The sequence below is a fragment of the Canis lupus genome, chromosome 1, assembly GCF_003254725.2.
Source record: "Canis lupus dingo isolate Sandy chromosome 1, ASM325472v2, whole genome shotgun sequence".
Taxonomy (NCBI): domain Eukaryota; kingdom Metazoa; phylum Chordata; class Mammalia; order Carnivora; family Canidae; genus Canis; species Canis lupus.
The window spans coordinates 60,848,125-60,873,901 of record NC_064243.1 but is presented as its reverse complement, the minus strand read 5'-3'; the positions used below and the strand labels follow the sequence as shown (position 1 = coordinate 60,873,901).

Below are 25,777 nucleotides of genomic sequence, written 5' to 3'. Positions count from 1 at the left end.
TGAATTGAAAAATATTTTAAAAGACTATTTAAAGCATTTTAGAAGAATTCATGATATATGAAAATTTGAACTTAAAATGATTAGAATTTATTCTAACTGAATCATAAGCATTTTCTTAAAGTTTTTTTTTTTTTTTTAATTTATTTATTCATAGAGACACAGCTAGAGAGAGAGGCAGAGACACAGGCAGAGGGAGAAGCAGGCACCATGCAGGGAGCCCGATGTGGGGACTCGATCCCGGGTCTCCAGGATCACGCCCTGGGCTGCAGGCAGCGCTAAACCGCTGCCCAGCATTTTCTTTATATGTATTTAAGTATTTATTTAGAGATTAATTGCTTAAAAAGAGAAGAAAACTAAAGCTAAGTTTAGAAGATAATTGGGATGAATCATGAAGCAAATGTAGAAAATTCCAAAAATTACGAAGTAAATAGAGAAATGATTGTAAAAAATGATTCTCCTATAACTTCTCTGGAATACTATTACATGAGTAAGATTATATTAAAAAGTATATTGATCACTGATATTGGCAATATCACTGATGTGAATTAAAAATCCATAAATTAAAAATAGTTTTAAAAAATCCTATTATATCCTATATTCATATTTAAATGAAAATCTAGGTTTAGAGTGTCTTTTTCTTTATTGATGTGTCAATGAAGAAAAATTTGGCAGTAAAATTGTTACAGTGTTTTGTACAGAATTTAAGATATTAATACTACAGTTAAATTTTGCTATCTGTTCAGCAAATATGTATTGATTACTAACAATGTGTAGCATTCTAGTTTAGATTTTGGAAACAAACTGAGCAAGACAGAAGTCTTTGCCTTTGTAGAACTTACATTCTAGTAGAAAAAAATATTAATACATTAAAAAAATTAAATACATTTATTGTTAAAAATGACATTCTTCCATCAATGAAGATATAATTATACTGGTAAACAGAAGTGGTTTGGAAACAAGTGGTTTATTGCTTTTATAAGGGAGGAAAATGTGTTCAATTACCTAATACCTGGTATGCACTTCAACCTTACACCAGAAGATTATGCAGACCTCTGTAAAAACTCAATAATCCAAGAACTTCAGAAGGGAAAAAGATATTTCAGGATTACTTTTAACATTTCAAGGCTTTCTAAAAGGGAACACAACTGTAAATTTCTCTTTATTTTTTTCTTAACAAAGACAGAATAAGTGGTCAGGTAGGTTTCCTTTCATTATTTAAAAAATTATGCAATAACTTTATAAATAGTAAATATCCTAATATAAGTCAATATTAGGTCAATATAAGTGGCTTTGTTGAGCCATTATAGATTATTCAGCAAGAGTATTGTCAATGCTTAATAAAATTGGAAGAAGTTGTTGTAGAGGGGAAATGGTAATAGAACCAATCATTTTGGAGTAGAAAACAAAGTGTGGCATTCTTTTCATTTTGAATTTATGCATGATCCAAATTCTTGAGGTTGATTCTGTTTCTTCATTTCCTACTCTGAAGGACTCTTGCATGTAACTGAGTGAAGCATATAGTATTTGAAAAGTGTGACAGATACCAATTGCTGCAACTATAAAAATTAACTTTCCAAAATATTTAATTAGTTTTTTTTTTTTTAATTTTTATTTATGATAGTCACAGAGAGAGAGAGAGAGAGAGAGGCAGAGACATAGGCAGAGGGAGAAGCAGGCTCCATGCACCGGGAGCCCGACATGGGATTTGATCCCGGGTCTCCAGGATCGTGCCCTGGGCCAAAGGCAGGCGCCAAACCGCTGCACCACCCAGGGATCCCTCCAAAATATTTAATATACTGTGTTCAGTAGGAATTCCTTTGGGTTATTAGAAATTTTTAGTTATTTTTGTGTAACCATTTTTTCTAAGAAAATTATGCTAACATTTGATATAGGCAAGATTAATTCCCCCCGACCACTCCCTCATCCCCCACCCTGTCTTGCCCAGAATAAAACACTTGAGGAAATCTTAGGTTTTTCTTTAATGAGATGTTAAATTTCACTGTTAGGATTAATTTCATCACAATATTAGAGTTGGTATAATTAAAATGATAGCTACCATTTGTAAGTATCTACTAGGGCCAACGATTTTTCTAGCTACATCTATTAACATTTAATTCATTTACCTTGTGATAGTTTCTATTTTAGATTTTAATCATGTAAATTTGGAAAATGTGTTAAATGATATTTTTCTTGGGAATAGGCAAAATATTAGTCCTGAATGTCAAATTACTGAAACTACCCTTGTAAGCAATTTAAAAAAACAGTGAATGCTGGATTTGGAAAGGAATGGAGTATATTTTTTTTTGTTTTTGTTTTTTTTAAAGATTTTATTTATTTATTTATTCATTCATTCATTCATTCATTCATGAGCGACAGAGAGAGAGAGAGAGAGAGAGAGAGAGAGAGAGAGGGGGGCAGAGACACAGGCAGAGGGAGAAGCAGGCTCCATGCAGGGAGCTGGATGTGGGACTTGATCCTGGGTCCCCAGAATCAGGCCCTGGGCTGAAGGCAGTGCTAAATGGCTGAGCCACCCAGGCTGTTTTTTTTTTAACCATATAGGACTCCTACTTTTCTCTTCATATCTTCATATTGTAGCTTACTCATCAAACCTCACTCTTTCCCCGCCCATGTGGTTTTGGTCAATTTTACTTTTTATTGCTCAATACAAGATTGTTCTCTTATTTATAAGTACATCCCCCCTCATGTTTCTGAATGGTTTATTTTGTTTATTTTCTAAGTTTTTCACTATGTGAAATTTTTTTTTAATCTCTATCTTTGTAAGAATCTCTGATGCAAATCTTTTCATTTCCGTAGGACCGGATTTTAAAATTCTATGCACAGACATTTACTCTTTCACCATTACATATGACTAAGGAAATTTATACAAGCTTAGGTATGTTTATTAAATTTTTTTGTGCTTAAGAAAACAGATAGGAAACTACTTCTCAGAAAATATTGTAAATAATTAATATTTTTAATTTTTCTTTTCAGCTAAATATTTGAAGTTATACTTTCTTTCTAGAGAAAATCATATTCCTACTCTTTCAACTGGTATAGATATAAGTAATCCTAATGTGATCTGCTTACTTAAAAAGGTATTCACTTGCTATATGCTTTTTAAAAAAATTTAAATAGTTCTATATTTAAGAATCCTGATTTTTGAGACCTGTTACACACTGCTTTTCAGGTTCGTCTTCTAAATGAATATCAGAAAGAGGCTCCATCTTTCTGGATTCGTCATCCAGAAAAGTAAGTTTCCTAATTTATGCAAATATGAAATATAGGGGTGTTGCTGTCCTATGTACATCACAAGGAAAAAGAATAAAGACAGTCTTAATTGACTTGTGTGATGGGGAAGGAATTAAGTTTACTTAGCTTTTCATATTTGTGCTTAGCTATATGAATGGCTCAATGCAAATATCATTTTATACCCTTTATTTATCACAACAAAGCAAAATGAGGTTGTTGTAGTCTTGCCTCCAGTTCTTTTATTATTGGTCTTTGCTAGTTTGGGTAAGTTCCTTAAGTGTTCTTTAAACTTTTTCTTTCAGTTCTAAAATTTTTTAATAAGGTTGTATGTGCAATTATAAGTCTAAAACAGAAAGTTAAGTTTGTAGAGCTAGTGGTGAAGTAGAAAGAACATGAATTTTTTAAAAAGCAGGAAAAAAAATGGGTGTGAATCCCATTTCTACCATTTGCTTGAAACATAAAAAAAGTTGTTTCTAAAAATTTTTATTTTATTATTTTATAAATATAAATTATATCACTGATGCTGTTGTATGTGTGATAGCATTTGTTTTTTTCTAAAACTGTTTTGTTCCCAAACTTTAAGGTATATGGAAGAAATTGTGGAGAATACCTTGTCCTTATTATCAGTTAAACATGACCAGAGCCATCTTGTCTCACAAAAGAATTTGGATCCGATTTACTTTTTTGCATTGGTTGATACCAAGGCTGTGTGGTTCAAAAAGTGGATGGTAAGGAAAAATGGAATGTTTTCATACTTTTCAGTGCATTGCTGTATTGTTTCAAAAAATAGCTAAAATTCCAGTTTTTACTGTGTGCTAAGGGTTCTAATCATTTCTACACGTTAGTCCTTTAAATCTTGTGACAGTCTATGAGATAGATGGTATTAGTACCCCATTTACTGACGTGTCAGTTTTGTTTACCTCGTAAGCGACAGAGTTAGAATGGGATTTTAAATGATAATTCATTTGAATCCATTAAGCTGAATGACCTACCCAAAATCTAGTCTTTTTTAGTTTAAAAGCTTCAAATTTTTAAGGTACGTACAGTTGAACATGAATTCAATTTTCATTTTTTTCCTCAGACTTAGGAGGTCTGTCTGAAAATATCCTTCCATTTGCTTCCTCCTGAACCTGCAGTTTGGAAAATGTTTAATGCCTAAATGCTGGTGATTTCCAGTGGACCTCATTACTGTTCTGGAACTGAAACTAATTTAGGAGTTAAGAGAGACCCTTAGGCTGTCACCTCCCTCATCTGCTGTGGAATAAGAGTGGTCTGTGTGATAGTAGCTGCAGCACTGTTGGCTTATTATTCTCACATCTTTGTTCCTCTAAACTGGTCTGCCAGGCATTATGTATTTGTTGCTGTGGAGAAGGGAGGAGGGTGGGGCCATGACTGGCCACGCAAAGCAGCAACATGTGTATTTATTGCTTGATAGAGTTTGGACATTACCTCATTGATGGCTTATTTTTATTTTTATTTTTGTTTTGCCTTTTGTTATCTAAGCTGTATAATAATGCCCAATTAACCAAAACACAGTTAGGTCTAGGGCTTAGCCCTTACTGACCTCTATTGTATACCTTTGATAAGTGTTTGCTCAATTTAATTAACTTGAACCCTTTGTTTCTTACATCTGATACTTTCTTCTTAATTTTTAGTTATCAAATTGTACCTTTATTGTAGAAAACATGCAAAATATGTACTAGCACAAATTAAATTTCTACAACAGAGGCAAAACTATCAAGATTTTGGTTTATGTAGGTACATTATATACACTTTTATTGGTTTTGCTCTTTAACAAATCCTATTCTGTTTATAGTTTTTTCACTTAACATTTTTTATTGTCAGTACTTGATTCTCAAGAGTATGCAGCAGATAACAGAAAACTAACCAATAGAAAATTCTTAAAAAAAAATCAACTCCTGAGTGTTAATGAAAATTCATCACATTATCCTATTCTCCTTTAAGTCAGAGGTTAGCCGACTTTCTGCCAGCTGGTAAATTTTTGGTTTTATGGGCTGTACTGTCTCTTTTAAAAAAATTTTTAAAAATATTATTTATTTATTTATTCATAGAGACAGAGAGAGAGGGGGGCAGAGACACAGGCTGAGGGAGAAAAAGGCTCCACTCAGGGAGCCCAACATGGGACTTGATCCCTGGTCTCCAGGATCACATCCCGGGCTGAAGGTGGCGCTAAACCGCTGCACCACCGGGGCTGCCCTGTACTGTCTTTGTACCTACTCAATTCTGTTGTAACCCAAAAGCATCCATAGACAATATATAACTGAATGTATGTAACTATTACCATATAACTTTATATACCAGGTCAGGTGACAGCTGAACTTGGCCTGAGGGATGTAGTATAGTGATTGGTCTAAGACATGCCCTATGAGGATTTCTTTTTAGAACATGGTCAAAAGTTGAATTGTTGGTTAACATTTCTCTTTTAAAGTTGAAAAAAGGATTACTAATTTTTGAAAACATTTTAAAACAAAAGGGTTAAAACACAAAGGGGTTTTTATTAACGCTCAGTTAACTGCTACCCCATTTAATTAACTCTATTTCCCAGAATTCTGATAGTTATTACCAAGTTTAATACTGTTTAATAATTTGTGTTACATAAAATGAAGAAACTACATTGAAAACAAGTGATATCTAATATAATTTAGTAATATTTATGTATAATCTCCCCTTTGTGCAGTGCATAAAAAGCATGTTTTAATCCTACTATATTCAGCTCTAAGGAGGGAATTATTTTTGGCACTTTGAATCACTTAAAATATATGATTGACAGAAAATGATTAAGATACTGTTCCATTAGAATATTTCATGCTGGGCAAACTTCTGCATATGTAGACAGCAGAGTGTCCTCCTCATTGTGAGGGTTGTGATCTCCCTGCCTCCACTTTTTTATCTTTCCTTCAGATATGTTTGTTGATAATGGTTTTAAAATAACTTAGCACAGAAACTGGTTGCAATTGAGGGAAAGAATATTTTTCTACTGTTAATAAATGATCCATAGTTTTTTCGTATCATTTGCATTCTTGTGATTGCTATGCTCATAATCCATTGTACATAGAAAAACCTGTTTTGTACTGATTACAATAATTTAAAACTTGGTAATTTATGTTATTGGAAATGATGCAGGAAAAATAGACTTTGAATGGGATGGCTTGAATATTAAATTAAATATCGTTTTCTCCTAATTTTAGCATGCATATTATAGCAGAACTGCAGTACTAAGACTTCTAGAAAAGAAATATAAATCTCTGGTAAGTCTGTTTCTGTCCTTATGTTGAGAAATAATATCACAAAATACGATGTAAAAAGTTGAATGTGCAAAGTTGAATGATGATTATCTTGGTTGATGATACAATCCCCTTTTTATGTGATTTTTTAAAACTTCCATTCTGTGAGACATAAAAGGATAAAAATAGAAATTTAAATTATAGTCAGGATAACAATTAGGAAATCCATAATTACATAGTAAATTAGGATGCTAACAAGCTAGTTTGAGATAGGCCCTATTTTAAGTATTGTAACTGAATTCAGGTCAGGTGTTTATAGGAGAGTTGGTTTTATAAAATATACCCATGCTTTTGACTGAAAGTTGTATGAAAAACTCAGAATGATAAATGCATTTACAAAAATTAATTCAAGTTATACACGATATAAACTAATACTGTAAAATATATTAGCATAATTTTCTGCATTTATTGCTATTAGCAGAATAGTGTGTAAAGGCATCGAAAGAAATTGAAAAGAAATTGTCTAATAACAATTGACAAACGACGTGAGATTTTTAAAAATATTTTTAAAAGTTCTAATATGACTTTGAAATGATAAATATGATTTATGTAGTTAGAATCTTGAGTTTAAAAGGAGAAGGGAAATATTCCTAGAGTAACGAACTTCTAAGTGAGTGCAGTAGAACATAAAATGGAAGAATAATATATTTTTTTGTGTTTGAGAATCGAGAGCATTGAGTTTCAGGAAGGAGAAGAGAGGGATATTGAAGAATAGAGTGGGAATTTCTTAGTAGATGTAATAAGTATTTGGGGTGCCTGGGTGGCTCAGCCAGTTAATCAACTAATTCTTGGTTTCAGCTCAGGTCATGATCTCAGGGTTGTAAGATTCTGAGATGGAGCCTGAGTTGGGCACCAAACTCAGTGGGGAGTCTGCTGGAGATTCTCTCTCCCTCTGCCCCTCCCTTTACTTACATGGGTCCACGTGTGTTCCCTCTCTCTTTCTCTGTCTCTCAAGTAAATGTATTTTTAAAAAACCTAATGTTTAAAATTTTTATGACATGAAGTCCTTCCACATCTCATTTCTCTCCCATTCCTATTTGAAATGAAGATTTAGGCCATATGAACATAGATTGATCTTGTCAGAATACAGAAAGTAGGAGGAAAAATCCTGATGACTCACCCTCCCATGTTTTGTCATGCATATAACTCACTATTGCTATTACAGGGGCCCAGGTGGAAGTATTGCAGATGTTTCTGATAGATTAACTTTTTAAATAAGGAACACATTTTTAATAATTATATCATAATCAGTGTTTAGTTTGAAAAACAGTTACTTTCTTATAAACAACTTTTATATTTTACAACTGGATCAGATATTTCCTGTGCATAATGGGCCAGACTTGCGTGAGGTTTCAACTTAAACCTCATTTTCTCTTAAAGAGCTTTCCTAAACTTAAAAATATCAAAAGATTTGTGTATGTGTGTTTGTGTATGTATAAATTTAAAGTAATCTTGGCCCAACTTTTGAAAAGAAAGATTGAGGAAAATGGATACAAACTCTGTTCCCCCCACTTTTCAGATTGAAGATCAGATTTTGTGCATGGACAGTGGAAACTTTAAAACCATTGCATGCATTTGTCTTTTGCTTTGTAACTGTTCCTTGCATAAGGACTTTAATCATAGCAGTGTGTTTGGCAGGATGACCTGCTAAAGCATTTCCTATAGCTTCTCCTGCATACTTTCTGATAGCACTTTTCTGCTGTCAGTTTTTAAGAGCTGAGAAAGTTGAGAGCTTTATTTCCATTGCATCATTAAGTCATGAACTAGTTGAAAGGCATTTTGGCTATTAGCATAAATATTTAACCTTTTATTTTTAACAACTTCATTCTTTGCCCAATCTACCCTTAAGGGAATGGTTTCTGAAATAGCTTTATGTAGTGTATTTTCTCTTTTTCTTGCCTTCTCAAAGTCATTTAAAAAAATACTGACAACTAGAGTTTAAATTCTCTCTTGGTTTTTCACATACCCTATTTTTAAAGTTTTCTCCCCTGCCTTTCCTCTATCTTAGGGGTTAGCAATTAAATATACTGGCTGATATGTGTTTGATAGGGCAGGAGAATAAATATCAAATAAAATCCTGAATTTTACAGCAAATTTCTGTTTTCTTGGGGTTGAGGAAAATCATTCTTTAACCTTCAGTTTGATTCTTTAGACTGTGGTTTAAATTTTTCTATTATACTTTTGCTTCCTGCCCCAGTTTAAAGGGGATATCATATGTGATTTTTCCTCTCCTGAGTGTGTCCCTTTTCCTGTGATTGTTATCCTTTTCTAAATAAAAGGTAGCAATATTTAAGAAGCAAAGGAGAGGAGGAAGGAATAGAAGTGAGTGGTGAAGATAAAGCTGGTTGGGGATGGGTGCAAGGAAAATGGGTTTCTGAAGGTTTGAATGGAAGTGAAATAGTCTTTCAAAGAAACCATCTTGAGATAATGTTTTGAATTCTCACTTAGAGAAGCTGACTATTCTTTGTTCTTTTGTCTCTTAATTTAGAGCTTCTGTTAAGCATTATTTTGTTATGTCAGAAGTTCCCCATAATGGTAATTGTTCTAAGTCATTTTTGGTTATCTTGCTTACCAATTAACTGTGTGTGTAAGCACTAGGATTGTAAGAATAAATTCATCCAGGAAGTAGAATTTCTATCAGGAAGAGGTTGCAGCTTAGATTTAGAAAAACTCATGACAAATATCAAATGTATCACTATACTTTTGGGCAAAAATATGAGCTTCTGAATGATGTCTCAGGTTTTGACCATGCAGAAGCTAGGGATCAGTGACATGAACTGACTAATCGGAGTAGCCTTGTGGAATTTTTGTAGGGGTTGCAAGGCAGTTTGACTAGTTGCTTTTACGTGAATTTGTTGCTAATAGCCAAGAATCTCAGGGCTGACTAGGATTTGATTGACTAGATTAGACACTTCTTAGACTGCGCTTCCTAATGCTATTTATGGAGCTCTCCTTTATATATTCAGTAGATGCAAGATAAACCAAAATAAAACAGGAGTTGAGACTGTACAGATAACAAAAGCAAAATAAACACAGAAGAATAAGCTGATTAATAGCAAAAATGCTTACCAAATAGTGCCCCTCCAAAACAAAAGGCTACTTTCTGTAAAGACTTATTTTATTACAAATCTTAATATACTAAAATTAATTTAGCAGTGAATAGTCAATGAAGCAGGTCCAAGCTCAGATCACGGAGACCAACTTATGGTGGCAGATCTGAAGGACCATCAGAGTTTGGGACTCAGGGAGGCCTAGTGAACGCTCTTCTTTGAGGATCCTATAGAATACTACCAAGTGGGAGTCTTGAGGGTCATCTTTATGGAAGCACTAGACTTGTCCAGGATTAAGACCACTGTTGAATATGTGAAACAACATATAAAGCTGAATTTATTGCTTAAGTTAGCCAAAGCAGATTTTTAATCTTACAGGGTTTTAGGGAAGCTTAGAACTCAGAAACTGGTGGGGCTTCAGAGGCAAGAGTGGGTTCATATCAATTGTGGAAGGATGGCAACTCAGGTGAGATTCTTGCTGACTGGCTTTTACAAATATATTTCCTGGAGTGTGTCTATTCTTGGCTTATTTTCAGAAGCACGGAGCTAACACTGGTGGTTGGCTTTCAGGAATATATTGTTGAGATCCATTGACATATATTGATTTACAGGGTTTTAAACTTGTTATTCCAGATACCTGTGATTGTGGTTATGTAGATTTGTCATCGATTTATTAAGTAAATTTAAATCTGGTTATGACCTTTATTATTTATAAAACAATCACTCTTTAATGAGGATTGTGTGGAATTTTTTTATTCTTAATGAGCAGGTGTTCTCCTGGAAAAGAGAAGTGGTGTGGTTAAGGTTGTGGCAGAAAAATATGTCAGGGGAGTGGAATAAGATGTTTAAAGGCTTAGCGATTGTAAAACACAAAGCATGTTTAGAAACTACATATTTTATGACTCGACACAGGAAATTTCCTGAGAATCAGTTCTCTGAATGCTAATACTAAGTAGATGGGATGGTGTTTTCTGAAAATTACTTGGATACTTTAAATTGGGACTATGACAGTTGGCCTGCTTATAATAAAAATAGGCCTATTTAAGGGAAATATTCAGTCCTTTTCCTTTTATAACTAAAAATGTTCAGTTTGTTGTAAATGTCAGTTCCAAGTATGTTTCAGATTTAACTGTGTTGGTTTAGTGAGATTTTGAGTGAATTTACTTTTGATGAATTGGATATTTGGTCATGTGTTGAATTGGCTTTTGGTGACCGATTTTTACATGGGTTGATCTGTTTCTCTGTGTTTGTGCATATGTGTATGGCTGTGGATGGGGGTATCTAAGAGGAATAACACATATATAATATGTCGAATTTAGGAGATAGGCTTTTATTCTAGAGATACGGTGAGTCACTGATTAGTGGCCATATTTGGGCTTTGGAAAATTTAGAAAATGGCTTAAAGGTGCTAGGTGGAGATAGGGGAGAAGTGTTGAAGCAAAAATATGAAGAGTATTTCAAGTAATCCAAGCAAAAGGTGATGGAAGCATTAATTTAGGCTGTGACAGCATGAATTGGGATAAATATATGGACTCAGGAGTACCTTTATTTTTAGAATATAGGGTGTAGAAGACTTGGTTTTTTAAATGGGGGATGTATGAGGACTTAATTGAGTGATTAATGTAATTCATCGAGATAAGTAACACAGTAGGAGGAAAATAGGAAGAAGTTGGGAAGGGTAATAACTTTAGATTTGGTAGGTTTGGTCTTAGAAGTTTGAGATCAAGATTTTCAAGAGGCAGTTTCATATTGATCTGGATCTCTAAAGTTTAATTTAGATAAGATCTATAGATATGGGAGGATATCCTGAAAACCACCCCTCAAATTTGATGATTTGCAGGGAGAAAGAGGAGAGTTGACAGAAAAAAGTATCCAAGAAGCTTATGTGGAATGTCCTCCAGGGAAGCTCATTAAAGACTCTGTCCCTTCTCCTTTTTTAATTGGGGATTGATCATGTAGGTATCTTCTGCGTAGCACATACCAGAATTTCAGACTCCCAGAAGGAAAGCAGGCGTTCAGTATAAACCACCTTGTTTGTATACATTACTTAGGTACACTGAGCCCTTCGTATCAGTTCTTGGAATTTCCCCTTGAAATAAGCTCCCAGTTGGTAGTCAGTGTCCAACCTTGTAAGCAGGCCTTTGTTATGATGTGCCTGCCATAGTAACTTTTTTCGGTATGACACTGAGGCCATTCAAATAAACTATGAACTGTTTTTTCTCCACACAATCTTCATCTTTTTCCAATAACATCTAAACATGATCATCTCCTTCCAACCTGAGAAAGAATTCAGTGTTGTCTCTAAGATTCCTATACCAGCTGTTGCCATTTTTTTCCCCCACAGCCAGCCTTCCTGAAAATGAAAGTTATACCAGCTGCCTCTACTTTCTCAGTTCCTATTTCTTTTCATTTCAGTTTGATTTTATTCCCAGACTCCCCTGAAAGTGATATTTTCAGGGTCACCAACAACCTCTCTATTGCCAGTCTTAACAATTATCAATCCTTCTGTCACTGATGGCTTCTATTTTGAGAATTAGAATGAGAGGACGTATACAGGAAGTAAGTGCAGAGGTAAGGGGAGAAGATTTGAAGTCTGCTTGGAAGAATGGGAGAAGGAGATAGAATGGAGACTCATAGGGGAATGACTGGGTACAGTAGCAGTTGGAGATCATTTTCTATTGTCACTGTTCTTTGCATTATGAGATTTATGAGATTTTTATCAGTTTTCAGCATTCTGGTATCTGAGATGGAAATGAAGGCTTGATCTAGTTTATATTTTGCTGGCTAGATAAGAAGAAAAGACTCTAAGGCAAAGGAAAAGGAACTGAGGATATTGGCAAGGGAGTTCCTAAAGTTGTGGTCACGGAATTTTTGCTTCTTTCACTATAAAGTATGAAGTATGTATTTATTTTTATCCATTGACCTGGACATTATAGCAATATTGTTGGTCCACAAGTATTTTTGGTGTTTCCCAGAATGATGCCATAGTTAAAATGAGACTGAGGAAGCTGAGCTTCAGTGGTCTAGAAAGGTATTATTTTAAATATTTTAAAAATATTTTTCCAGCATAATTTTAGAACTTTGAGTAATTTTTTTTTTTGACTGCTTGAACTTGGGGGCTGTAAATTTTTAGAATTAATAAGTTATTATTTTATTAGATAACTACAGCAGTTCAGCAGTGTTTTCAGTACTTTGACTTGTGTGAAGCCATGAAAGTCAATGAGATTTTGAGTCATTCAAAGCATTGTGGTAAGTATTGTTTTCTTTGTTGCATACTTTTAAATATGATACCTTTTACTAATAGCTTAGTAACTTATTTTTTAACGGTCAGCAGCATGGTAAATTAGATCACTTCTGCTAACTTAAAATATTTTCACAAATTTAAAAGACACAGCACAATGATGACTTTAATAACAACTGTACATTTGAAATTAATGTATTAGCATATGGATCCCTACATATGTAGCTCTTCAATTTATGCTAGAGTATATGTCCTAGTCTGTTATTTTACAATAATATATTGCTCATTCTTTCCTCTAGTGTATTTAGTCATTAAATTGTCCTTTATACATTTTAGGAGGAGGAATATTTCTGTAAAATACTGTTTTATTTCTGGATGCCCTACCCTGTGATTCCTATCTGCTTATCCTGTCTGAGCTAAAATACCCTAGATGTTTCATAATCTAGCCTTAGTCACTCTATTGAATCTAAGGAATAATTACAGTAAATCTTCTCTTATAGTCAAGATTCTTCTGCATACCAATGTCTATACACTTTGTTAATCTTTTATCATTCTCTTATGTCACTTTAAGCAAATAGTAAGTTCTCTGAGAATATGAAGATCTTATTTTTTTATCCTTAGGTAAATTCTTTAACTCAAGCAAGAAAAATAGTCAAAGACCAATAATTAGTGGGTTTCAAAACTAGTGTTTTGTAGTAGAGGGGGATGTACAGAAGCCAGAATTTATTTAAGATGAAAAGGCTAAATTTACATAAGGATAAGTTTGTATATACTTTGTAAATTATGGATTTTTAAAACTTCTTGATATTAAAATGTCATATCTAGTGCTTTTTTTCCCTCCCTATCTTTCTACTAGGGCACCATGGCTTTGCTCTCTTCCCTGTCTAGTGAAGACCTGGAGTGCTTCATGCTTTTTTTCTTTTTTTCTTTTTTGCCATTTCTTTCAAAAATCCTTGTTCTTTCTTTTTCATTTCAGAGTTTCCTGTCTGCAGTGTCTTTTTTATTTTTTTATTTTATTTTTTTTTATTTACTTATGATAGGCACACAGTGAGAGAGAGAGGCAGAGACACAGGCAGAGGGAGAAGCAGGCTCCATGCACCGGGAGCCCGATGTGGGATTCGATCCTGAATCTCCAGGATCGCGCCCTGGGCCAAAGGCAGGCGCCAAACCACTGTGCCACCCAGGGATCCCTGCAGTGTCTTTTCTTTAGATCAATTCAGTCTCTCATCCTCTCTGGTCTTCGGGAAATTGAGTAGGGAGCATGTGTAAGGCAATTAGTGCTCATAACTACTTTTCTAAAAATAGCAGCTGTGTTACATCCTCTTAGATAGTCTTTCTTCAGTGTCCACAACAGCTGTTGCAAGCTTTCACCTGTCTTACCAAGGGCCTTGCTTTGCCCTGGCCCACTTTTCTCTCAAGAGGAGAACTTTCATCCTACTGTACTAAGAAAAGTGGAACTTTACAGATATGAATTCCCCAAATGTCCTGCTTCTGAGCACGCAGATGCTTGTTTTTATGCATTGATCAATATCCCTTTTCTCTGGGCTGCACTAAAGAGGTATTCTCTTCCAGATTGATTTTTGTTCTTGATTTTGTTCACCTCTGGCATTCTTTGGGTTTTGTTTCCATTTTAGAACTAGGACATGGCTTCACTTGCTATTGTGTCTCCCTTTCTGTTGGTACTTCTCCTGCATCCTCTCAACCTCCTTGTGTATCTTTCAAAGAAAGACCTGAACCAGTACACATGTATTTTACCTCTTTGCTTTCCTGCAGAGAAAACTCTTCTAAGCATCCTAAATACACCCAGGCCCCATTTCTTTACTATTTATTCACTATTCAACAACAGAAATGAGGCATTTTCTAGTGCTCCATGATCTTCCCATTATCAACTTCGCCTCTTTCTTGTCCTAATATTACAGTCTTTGTCTCTGTTGATCTTTCCTCTCATCTTCATTGTACCATTCTTTTTTTGGATTCTCTCATTCGAATGAGGAATCCTCCTTTTGTTGGAAAAGCTCTTTTCTATGTATGTATGTACTCACAACGGTTGTGACCTTTTTTTTCTTACCTTAGTCTACCTGTTGTCTCTTGGGGGAATCCATTTACTTTCATGGTTTAAAATTATATATATATGTGTATGGTGACTGAAATTCTTAAGTCTGCCACTTTTCAGTATTCCCGATCCATAGACCCATATCATACTTAGACTATTTGACTGAGTGTGCTCCATGGGCACTTGAATATCTCTTTGTTCTTCTCCATTCTTGTTGCTGTGCTTTTGCTCGTGATTTTTTTTTTTTGTAAAGATTTTATTTATTTATTCATGAGAAACACAGAGAGGAGAGAGAGGCAGAGACACAGGCAGAGGGAGAAGCAGGCTCCATGCAGTCGATCCGGGGTCTCCAGGATCATACCCTGGGCTGAAGGTGGCGCTAAACCCCTGAGCCACCTGGGCTCCCCTGCTTGTGATCTTTTTAGTCTTATTTCAGGCCTTTACCTTCTTCCATGCTACCATCAAGGTTAGTTTTTCATATGCATATTTGATTACTTTAGTCCTTACAACCCTTTAATATCATTTCAGTCACCTCTACAATAAAATCCATATTCCTTCTGCAGCTTAGTCCTCTGTGATCTGCCCCTGGTATCCTCTACCCTCTTGTCTTTGCCACTTGTCTTCCTCAAGTTCTAGTCATACCAGACTAATTGCCATACTCTGAATTGGAAGCCCAGTTTCATGCTTCTTACTGGTTTTTGACACCAACAAATAGTTCATGGTCTTATATAAAACAGGTTCTCAGTAGATCTTGAATGTATGGATGAATGGTATATATTAGGTGTGTATATATTTTACAGATTCTAATTTCATTTGCTAACATGGTTATAAATAATAGTCTTTTATAGTATTGACTTTTAATGGGTAGAATTAAACAGTAATATTTTCTATTGACTTCCTCCCTTATTTTTGAAGTTCCTATTAATAACAAATACCTCTGACAATCTTACATTGTTTTAGAACGAATACTTAGTTTTGTGATGAATGCTTTTCCCTGAGCTTAAATTTTGTGATGAATGCTTTTCCCCAGAGATTTAGGTGTTACAGGATCTTAGGAAAGATAATTAACTTCTTTTTTTTTCCCCCAACACCAACAGAGTCTTCATTACAGACTGCAATGTTGTTTAATATTCAGAAGGAAATGAAGATAGGTACTATCTAAAATATAGTAACATTAAAATAAATGTATTTGTTTGCTTCTCTTTTAAGGGAATAAACAGAAAACCTTCTTCTATTCAGGACAAGAATTACAATATATTTATTTCATTCACTCACTGTGCCTTTTAGGAAGATTATTGATTTATACACAGGGCAGACGGCTATTTCCCATAAAATTGAAGAGTAGAAAAGGTAAGTGCAATTAGGAGAAATGAGTATGTTCAGTTTGGTAAGATTTGTGTGCTATGAATTACTAAACTTCAGAGGTTTTGCATGATCTCTTCTAAGATACTAGTTGACATACCTTTTAGTCTACTGATGGCTTGTACACATTGAAGTATTATATTTGCTTTTATCAGTATGTGCTTTTTTCCTGTATGTTTTCTATTTATCCAGCCTTTAATGCTTTCCTTATTTTTCCATATCTCAAAATCCTAGACATACTAAACAATCTGGATCTGGATTCAGAACTAGAAGACCTTATTTAAATTATAGTTCCCTTATAAACTGGCTGTGACCTTTTAGGCAAATCACCTAACTGTTGTTGTTTTTTAATCTACAAAAATGGAATAATATCACTGATACTGAGCTCATACAGTTTTTATGGTGATCAGAGATAAAGTGTCAGAATACTGTTTTATAAACTGCCAAGCCTTGTACCATTTGATATATTACTGTTACCCTAAGTCCTATTTTTTAGAGTTTCCCCCATCAAATTTCAGCATATAGTATTATTTTTTTTTGCCTCCCTTAAAACTTTAAATTTATACTAGAAATATAGTCTAGGGATCAGCAAACTTTTTCCATAGTAAGTGTTTTTGGTTTTGTGGGCCACACACTGTCTCTGTTGCATATCCTTTGTATCTGTGTATTCATGTGCTCGTGTGTGCAAAAGAGTTATCACAGCAGGCATGAGACTGTTATCCTTAGGAAGGCCTGCTTGCAAGGTTGCATTTAGCTGGCATCTGGAAACTTGGATTTCTCACTCCTCCTAGAACTGATAAGAGTGGTTCACTAGGCCTACCAAAGTTGTACACACAGCATAGTTTACATTGAATACTTGTTTTCCTTCTGGGAGCCTGAAATCTTGATATATGGTAGGCAGAAAGTGCTTATGTCATCAGCCCCCAGTAAGAATCTTGGGCACTGAGTCTCTAAGGAGCCTCTTGGTAGCCAGCATTTCACACGTGTTGTCACAGTTTGTTGCTAGAAGAATTAAGTGTATTTTGTGTGACTCCCCGGGAAAGGACCCTTGGACACTTGTACCTGGTTTGTTCTGGATTTCACCAGTCGTTGTGTCTGGGTATGGTTTGGGGGACCCTTGACACTCTTTACACACCTTTAAAAATGTAAAACAAAATACTTTTATCTTGCAGTCCTTCCATAATTAGGCCATAATTGCTATAGTTTGCCAATCATGTTATGGAGTGTCTTCATTTTGAACACTTGTGCTGTTTCCCAGTTGTTTTACTTAAGTCTTTCTCCTCATTATGCTGTGACTTCCGTAACAAAAACTGTTTTATGTACTTGTATATCCTGTGATTGTGTAATTCGAGGTATAATGAGCATTTAGAGTAGACTTTCAAGAAAAGAGCTGCCATTTTATAGGATATTGTTGACCTTTACAGAAATAGATTAATAAATATTTGTGATGTTATTGCAGGTATTGAATTGAAGTTTCTATGTCTGTCATTTGTAATTTAGCACTTTATGTTGTCTTTTTTTTTTTTTTTTTTTTTTTTCTTTCTTTATGTTGTCTTTTAACATCAACTTTTTGGCCTATCGAATGTCATGGGTCATCTCGAAACTCAGTTTTGGGAGCCATATTCTGCGGTATTAACATAAGTCAACACTTACCTCTAAGTTTCACGTGTTTTCACCAGAATCTTGATGTAAAGATTCTGCAGCAGGGGTTTGTAAATTACAACCAATGGGCCAAATCTGGTACGTTTGTGTGGCTTGTGAGTTAATTGCTGGAAAAAATTACAAAGCTATTTTGTGACATGTGGAATAAGATTAAAATTTTGGTGTATGTAAAGTCTTATTGAAAGACTGCCATACTTGTTCATTTGTAAATTGCCTATAGTTACTTTAGTAACTGTTACTAAAGTTACTTTTGTAACTTTGTGACAACATCAGAGTTAAGTATTTGTAACAGAAACAAATAATTTTGCCTAAAATATTTCTTAGAAGAAATTTGACACCTCTTGTACATTTCCGTTTAGATAAATTGGCTGGAACAGCATATAAGCCTGAATTTTATCGTTTCTAATAAGCTCACAGCCCTGATGAGATTCTTAGATCTTCCTGTCATAGGTTTATATCAACTGATGGGTCCACCATAAGTGGTAAAGTTACACCTGTGTGTAGCATCTGCTGACGTTACTGTCCTTGCCACCTTTTAACTTCCCATGTCTAATTTGTTTTCATGGGGTCCTCTGTCTGGGGTTCCAGCCCCCTTCTCCCTAATTTTACCACAGTGTCTAAAAAATCGGGAGAATGGGAAGCTCAGTTAAATTTTTCTAAGTTGTAAGAATATACTAGAAAATAATCTTCTTTTTTCCTTTTCGAAGATTTAGTATCCCTTACAGATCTGCTGGTTCTGTTTACCCAACTTATCTATTACTCACCAAGTTGTCCAAAGATGACATCAGCTGCACATTTAGGTAATTTTGCTTCTATTTTAAATAGTGTAATAGAAAACATCTAAAAATACTTAATATTCCATTGTCTAGATGTTTTGAGTGACTGACCTAGTTTGGTAAAGAGGATTCCTAAGATGCAATATTATTCATAACAAATTACATTGGACCTAGAAGTAAACCATGAAATTTAATTTTGTTCATTGATGTTTTAAGATGTTCCCAATTTACTAGCTTTTATGTAGAATCAATTTTGCTGAGCATTTTAATGTTCTTAAGATCAAGATGTTCTTAAGAAATGCTATTAAGGGAAATTTGATTGATAGGTAGTAATGTGTTCTTTCTTGCAGTTTTATGCTTTATACTTGCCTGATGTTTTGATCAGCCTGCTTATTTTAGCTCACATCCAAAATTTCAGATCCTCTCTCATTAAAGAATAAGGCAAAAACAAAAGCTTCATGTTTTTCAGTATAATGACTTTTAGTCTTTAGCAGTTGGCTAGCTTATAAAAAAGTTTAAAATATTAACATTTAAAAGATAACTTATACTTTTCCCTCTGAATATTAATGAAAGTTTACAAAGTAAAACATTTTAATAACAAACACTCCCATATTCTATAGATTCATAGTGTTCTAAAACTGGAAGTTATCTTAGAAATGCTGGCAAAATTCTGAGAAGAATTCAAGTGAATTAAAGAAAAAAAGTAGTTTGGGCCATAAATAGTAGTGATATATCCATCTGTCAATCGGCATGTTTTATTTATGTAATTATAACAGCTTATTAGTCTTAACAATGGCTCTTAAACTTCTTTCTGCCTTTATAGCATTTCCATGTATAAATATATAGTTTAGGTCCTCTTGCTATATGCTCCGATAACATACTATGCTTCCTTTGTAAAAAATGTTCCCTCTTATAATTGTGTGTCAGTGTCTTGGTTTACCATCTAGTGGAGTGTTTTTTAATTTTCTTTGTCTTAGTTACTTCTATTATAGTACTAGCACAGTGTCTGGCACATAGTAGGTGCTCAAAAGTAGATAAAAAATGGGTGAATGAATGAATGGACATATGCTCATTGGTAGTATCTCTCATTTCAAAGAGGGTCTGGAACTGGTTGAAGAGATCACTTTTTTCTCCATTTTCTTTTTGTCAAGTATTGACTTAAAGTCTTAGTGTGTTCTTGGAGTATAGAATAATGTAAGCTAAATTAAGAATTTTGGTTTAATCTTAATATTATATCTTACAACCATAAGCTGCTAACTTTTTGATTCCTTACTTTCTTGTAAAACATTATTTTGTGAGTGTATTAGGTCAAATAACCTGAAAATATATCAATTTATGAAACCAAAAATATCACACTGATTTTAGTGACTATTCCCTGTGTTACATTTATTTATATTTGTGTTTTCCTATATATATTTTAAAAGAAAGTCTTTACAATGCTCATTCATTTCACCAGTTTTATGGTAATACAAAAAATGGTATATTAGTCTTAAAGGAGCTTTCATCTTTTCTGCCTTTTTGGCCATCATTTATTTTACTTTCATTTTCTACCAGGCCGAACACTTGAATACATATATATTTTTTAAAGATTTATTTATTTGTTATAGAGTGTGTGTGCCTGCGTGTATATGCAATTGCTGGGGGCGGGGCACAAGGAGAAGAAGAGAGAAACGCATGCAGACTCACTGTTGAGTGTGGAGCCCAATGTGGGGCTCCATCTCATGACCCCAAGGTTGTGACCTGAGCTGAAATCAAGAGTCAGATGCCCAACTGAGACACCTGGGTGCCCCAAATACATATTTTAAGAAAAGGGAAAAGTAAATACGAGTAAGTGTTTCTGGGAGGAGAAAAGTTATAAATTTGCTTCAAATTGTATCTTCACTGTTAAGCAGTGACTTAATGTCAAACAGTGAATGATCTGTTGTTTCTCAGCATTCAGATTTGTCATTTACTTTTTTAAAAAATTGACTTGAGTATATTTTAAGCTTAATTGATTTCCCCTAAATTTCAGGTTATTATTTAACAATACCTCATCTTTTGGGCAATGTGTTGTATGATTTTTTTTTTTTTTTTACCTATTTAACCTTAATATTGAGCTTTTTTAGAACAACAATGGCTAACTCATAAATAAGATATATTGAGGATATATTGAGTTCTTAATGTTTAAAATTTTAATTTCTAAAAGTACTTATTTATCAGATAATTACTCTCCTGCAAGTATGGTGACTGAAGTTCTTCAGATACTCTGTGATCAAAAAGAGTGTGCAGTCGAATGCCTATATAATAATACTGTGATTGAGGCACTTCTTCAGCCTATTCATAATTTAATGAAAGAAACCAAGGTTGGTATTTACTAAAGAGAGTTTCTTAATTGGGTATTAGGGAATACTCAGGGGGACTTTGTTTCTAAATTTGATGTATTTGAAATAGTTATTATACTATCTTTCCATGTATGAATGTATTTTATGCCGACATAGATTTTTATTTACTGTTAGATCATAGTTTATGTAGTCAATTGATTTGTTATTGACAATGTAGGGGGACAATACATACAATTTTTTTCCTATGATTTTGAGGATTGAGAGAAGTTATTAAGATATTTGTCTTGCACATTTAATAAATCCTGTGAATTTTCTTATTTGTTTTAATAGTAATTTTATAGCCTTTACATTATTTTTCTGAAGTCAACTCTGTTTTGTATGAAGAACTAGTTTTTTAGAAAAAAACTTATATGTATGTTCAGAACTGGGATGTTTATGTCTCTTTACAGTTTGTATGGCCTATTTCTTTATATTATATAATTTAATCCTTACAAATGAGGCTGAAAGAAGTGGATTTCTCAAGGGCAGATATTTAATAGGTGGCAGAGTTGATAACACTACTTGCACTGCTGTCTGTTCATTTCTACGACTTAAGCTTTGGGGAATGACTTAAATCTTAATAGGCTAAAGGTTTTGCCTTTCCATGTGTGTGTGTTTTGTATTTTTACTGTTTTCATCTCCACTTAATGGGCTGGGCAGCTGTTCACGCTATCATATGGTCATTATTTATCGCTCGTTCAGAAAACAGCATTTATCTGAATGTGGTACAAAGTATGGAATTCTAGGAAATTAAGGGGAGATAATTTTGATTTCATGGTTAGCCTTAGGAAGATAATAGAGAAGAACCAACAGAATTCCTAATACAGTTTAATATAGTAGAATGCCATGATGTCAATAGTAATATGAAATATGAACCATTTACCATGTTTGAGAAATGTGCTCTTGGACTTTGTTTCAGAGTTGTTTATTTTTGCTTTCATATATATTTAACTTTTTATCTTCTTGTGGCTTCTTTCCTTTATCTATAAATATACCTGAATCTGTCTCATAGTTGGGATAAAAGAAGCTCTTGATCATCCAGTACACATCTTTAGTTACCACCTAATACCTGATCTTTTTAATGATAAGCTTTTAATTATGCATGACTGCCATAGTTGTCCTGGCTCCCTCTATAGTCCTGGCTCCCTCTATTCTGTCATGTTTCAAAACATTGCGTTATCATCTTACTTCCATTACATCCTTGATGCTGCTTTGATTGCTGTTGCTTGTAACTTGCTACACCTGTAACTAGTAACCACTTTAGAGACTATTATCGACTGATTAACACCATAGACAACTTCTAAAATTGTTTACCTGGCTTTCCTGAATTCCTATATATTTTGTACCTTCCCTTTCTTTTTTTTTTTTTAAAGATTTATTTATTTATATATTCATGATAGAGAGAGAGAGAGAGAGAGAGAGGAGGAGGGAGAAGCAGGCTCCACGCCAGGAGCCTGACGCAGGACTCGATCCTGGGACTCCAGGATCGCACCCTGGGCCAAAGGCAGGCACTAAACCGCTGAGCCACCCAGGGATCCCTGTACCTTCCCTTTCTAAGCATTCTTTTTCTCTCACCTATGAGGGCTCCCCTTTCCTGCTGTCTTCAGTGAGTCACAACTTGGTTCACTCTTCTCTCAGTATGCATTTGCTAGGTGACTTCCTCCAGTTCTGAAAATTAGATGTGTAGTTAACTTTTTTTTTTTTTAACTTCTAAATTTAGATCTCTTTAGCTCCAGATTTGTCATTAGATGCTTGCTAAACACCTTTTTGAGTTATTCCACGAACAAATCAAACTCAGTTTTTAAAACAGTACTTTTTGATTTGTCACTTTTCAAATCTTTTCTTTTCTTTTTTTTTTTTTTTTTTTTTTTTTGCTCCTGCTCTGCTTCTTCATCACATTTCCCTGTGTGATGAGTAGGAATGCTGTTCATCTAGGCTTCTTCCTCATTTTCTTTATTCCATTTATAATTAAGCCCTATAGACTTGTTAAGTCCTATAGACTTGTTCTCCCGTGCCTCTCTTAGATCCATGTATGTCTTTTAATCCCATTTGCTACCGATTTTATTTAAGCTCTAATAATTCCTTGCTTGGAATATTGAAATAATTTTATTTTTTTAGTCTTTCACTTTTCTGGCCTGTCTGCTGTCTCGTCACCAAGGCTGTCACAGTACTTTCTTGCTTGTTGCCTGCTAGATAAAAATGTGTAGTTAAAAAGTCTGAAATTTATCAACTTTTCTGTTATATTCTATGTATTTTTCCTATTTTACCCCATGTATTTCATTTATAACAGATTCTTTGTATTCTTTGAACAAGGTTATAAGATTTCCCTATGTTTGCATACTTTTCCCACCCTGGAAAGTCTTGGTCTAAGTGAAAAATTCCTTTCTTCAGGCCAGTTTTATTTTTTTCTTCGAAAATTTGTCCTAGTCCTCCCTGGAAAAGTTATGTTTATTTCACTATATTCCCATGTTATCTACTTCTCTAATTATGCTGGAATTATTCTTGAGTGAAAGAAACAGCCCTCTAGCACATGATAGGCATTCTGTATTTAATCTTAAAGCATTGAGTATCACCCATTGAGTCACTACTGTATCATTGGCTCTTTGCTACGTTTGAAATATAGAAGAGCTTAAGACTTATACTTTGGGGCAGCCCCGGTGGCGCAGCGGTTTAGCGCCACCTGCAGCCCGGGGTGTGATCCTGGAGACCCGGGATCGAGTCCCACATCGGGCTCTCTGCATGATGCCTGCTTCTACCTCTGCCTGTGTCTCTGCCTCTCTCTCTCTAGCTGTGTCTCTATGAATAAATAAATAAAATCTTAAAAAAAAAAAAGACTTTGCTCTAAAGGAACCTATTCTAATAGGAAAGGCAGACTATTAAAATACTGGATGAGGAATAAAAAGGTTTAAAAAAGTGAATATAGGAGAGAAGGAAAGTATTCCAGGCAGAGAAGTTGTTTTAAGGAAGGTATTCAATGTGAAAGTAATACACTGTATAATAAAGCCTCATATAATAAGGAAATATTCAGGTAAGTATGCCTGACTCATTAGTTAACTCACTGAATTTCTTAGGACGTATTGGTTGCAAAGTATAGATACTTAGATTTCTTATAGAGCATATGTGTATTGGCAGCTGTGCAGGTATAGACAGGTAAGTAGGCCTCAGAAAGAACAGAAACTCTAGTAGACTTAGGCTTCTAGATGGGCACCAGTATTAATATCACTCTAGTTTTTTAGTATTTGCTTGTACTAATTTGCTAAATACTGGCAAGGCTATTTTATAGTATTTCCACTTAAAATTAAAAGTGAAGAAATATGATTGGTTCAGCCCCCATTAGATGACATCATTTGCTATTGGCTATCTCATGAATTGGTTGTCCTTACTCAGACCTATAACTCATGACCCAACCAATTGCAGGAAGGGATAGTGTTCCTTAGAAATGATGGCAGTGTGTTAGAAACCATGTATGATAAAATTGGGGTGGATACTCAGGAACCAGTGAATGGAAAGTAAAGGGCAAACTGGAAATAGAGGAGCTACTGCATTTGTCAAACAGAACTATATATAAAACTGTAATGGGAACAGCAGTTCTCTCTGCTGTCTTAATAAACAATAACTGGTTTGAGTAAAAAATCTGTATGCATCTGCCTCATCAACTGTGCTGGTAAGTGAATATAACATAATGACACATATCATTCAGATGTACTTTGCAGCCAAACAATCATTAACTTTTTTTGTTGTTGTGGTAATATAGCTTTATTAGATTACACTACGACCCTAAAATTTTAGTCTGTGAAATGTTAGCATGTCATAAAATTATATGATTTGTTATCTTTTTAATGTACAGGCTGCTCCAAATTGCTCTGAAGCAGCTTTAATTCACATAGCTGATATTTTGGCAAGGATTGCCTCTGTAGAAGAAGGACTTACCTTGCTACTTTATGGAGAAAATATGAACTCTTCTGAAGAAAAAAGGTATGTGTCCATGCTTTAAACTTGTGGAATTTTTAGCATATTTTCTCGATCTGATTCAAAGATTCTAAAATATCATTCAGCATGTTAATAATGAAAATCAGGATAGCTATTCTAGATAGTTAGGTTCCTGATCAGCCTCTAACAATGTCTTAGGTGATTCAGGTTGAAGTAGTAACCAGGATTATGGACTATGCAGGCAGAGTAGGCCTTGATGTGAGCAACTTCAAAGTAAAAATAGGAGGGTTCACTCTAGATAGGATGTTTTTGCTTCTTGGACTCTTTTAGACTTCTAAAGCCATCCAGGATTGATTTGAGTTTAACCACACAAAGGTGCACAAAGGAAAAGCTAACTTGTCTATCTTCCATCTTTACCTGGCTAAGTTCTATTTCCTGGCTGTTACCAACGATAACATTTTGGTTATACTTGTAGACTTTCTCTGCATCATAATGATGTATCAAACATATATTCATAATCACAGAATTTTTGTTTCCTCTTTATAGAAATAGCATATACAATATTCAATTTTCTTATGTGTGATCATAAGCAACTTCCTAGATGAGTGCAGAATTAAACACTTTTTAATAGCTCAGTAGTACTTTGATATGGCTTTGCCATAATATTTTCAAACTTTTCTCCTATTAATGGATATCAGGTTGTATCTAGGATTTTGCCTCCATAAATAATGCTGCAATAAGTGTTTTTTAAAAATCCTGTTGATTGTGGTAGGTTATATTAATCTTTGA

The 25,777-nt window shown here is 34.3% G+C and overlaps 1 protein-coding gene across 5 annotated transcripts in view; it reads left to right on the top strand.

Annotated features, from left to right (window-relative positions):
* TBC1D32 (TBC1 domain family member 32) overlaps window positions 1-25,777 on the top strand; it is a 209,004-nt gene that overhangs the window by 28,659 nt on the left and 154,568 nt on the right. For all 5 annotated transcript variants that reach the window (XR_003126426.3, XM_025422883.3, XM_049115029.1 and 2 more), the window contains 10 exons: window positions 2,815-2,893; window positions 2,992-3,095; window positions 3,188-3,249; window positions 3,833-3,977; window positions 6,459-6,518; window positions 12,763-12,853; window positions 16,108-16,248; window positions 18,630-18,722; window positions 20,898-21,040; window positions 24,906-25,033. Coding sequence is in view for 4 of the 5 variants with exons in the window: in XM_025422883.3 (XP_025278668.1) it covers window positions 2,815-2,893; window positions 2,992-3,095; window positions 3,188-3,249; window positions 3,833-3,977; window positions 6,459-6,518; window positions 12,763-12,853; window positions 16,108-16,248; window positions 18,630-18,722; window positions 20,898-21,040; window positions 24,906-25,033 (1,046 nt within the window). In the remaining variant the exon portion in view is untranslated. The remainder of the gene's footprint in view (window positions 1-2,814; window positions 2,894-2,991; window positions 3,096-3,187; window positions 3,250-3,832; window positions 3,978-6,458; window positions 6,519-12,762; window positions 12,854-16,107; window positions 16,249-18,629; window positions 18,723-20,897; window positions 21,041-24,905; window positions 25,034-25,777) is intronic.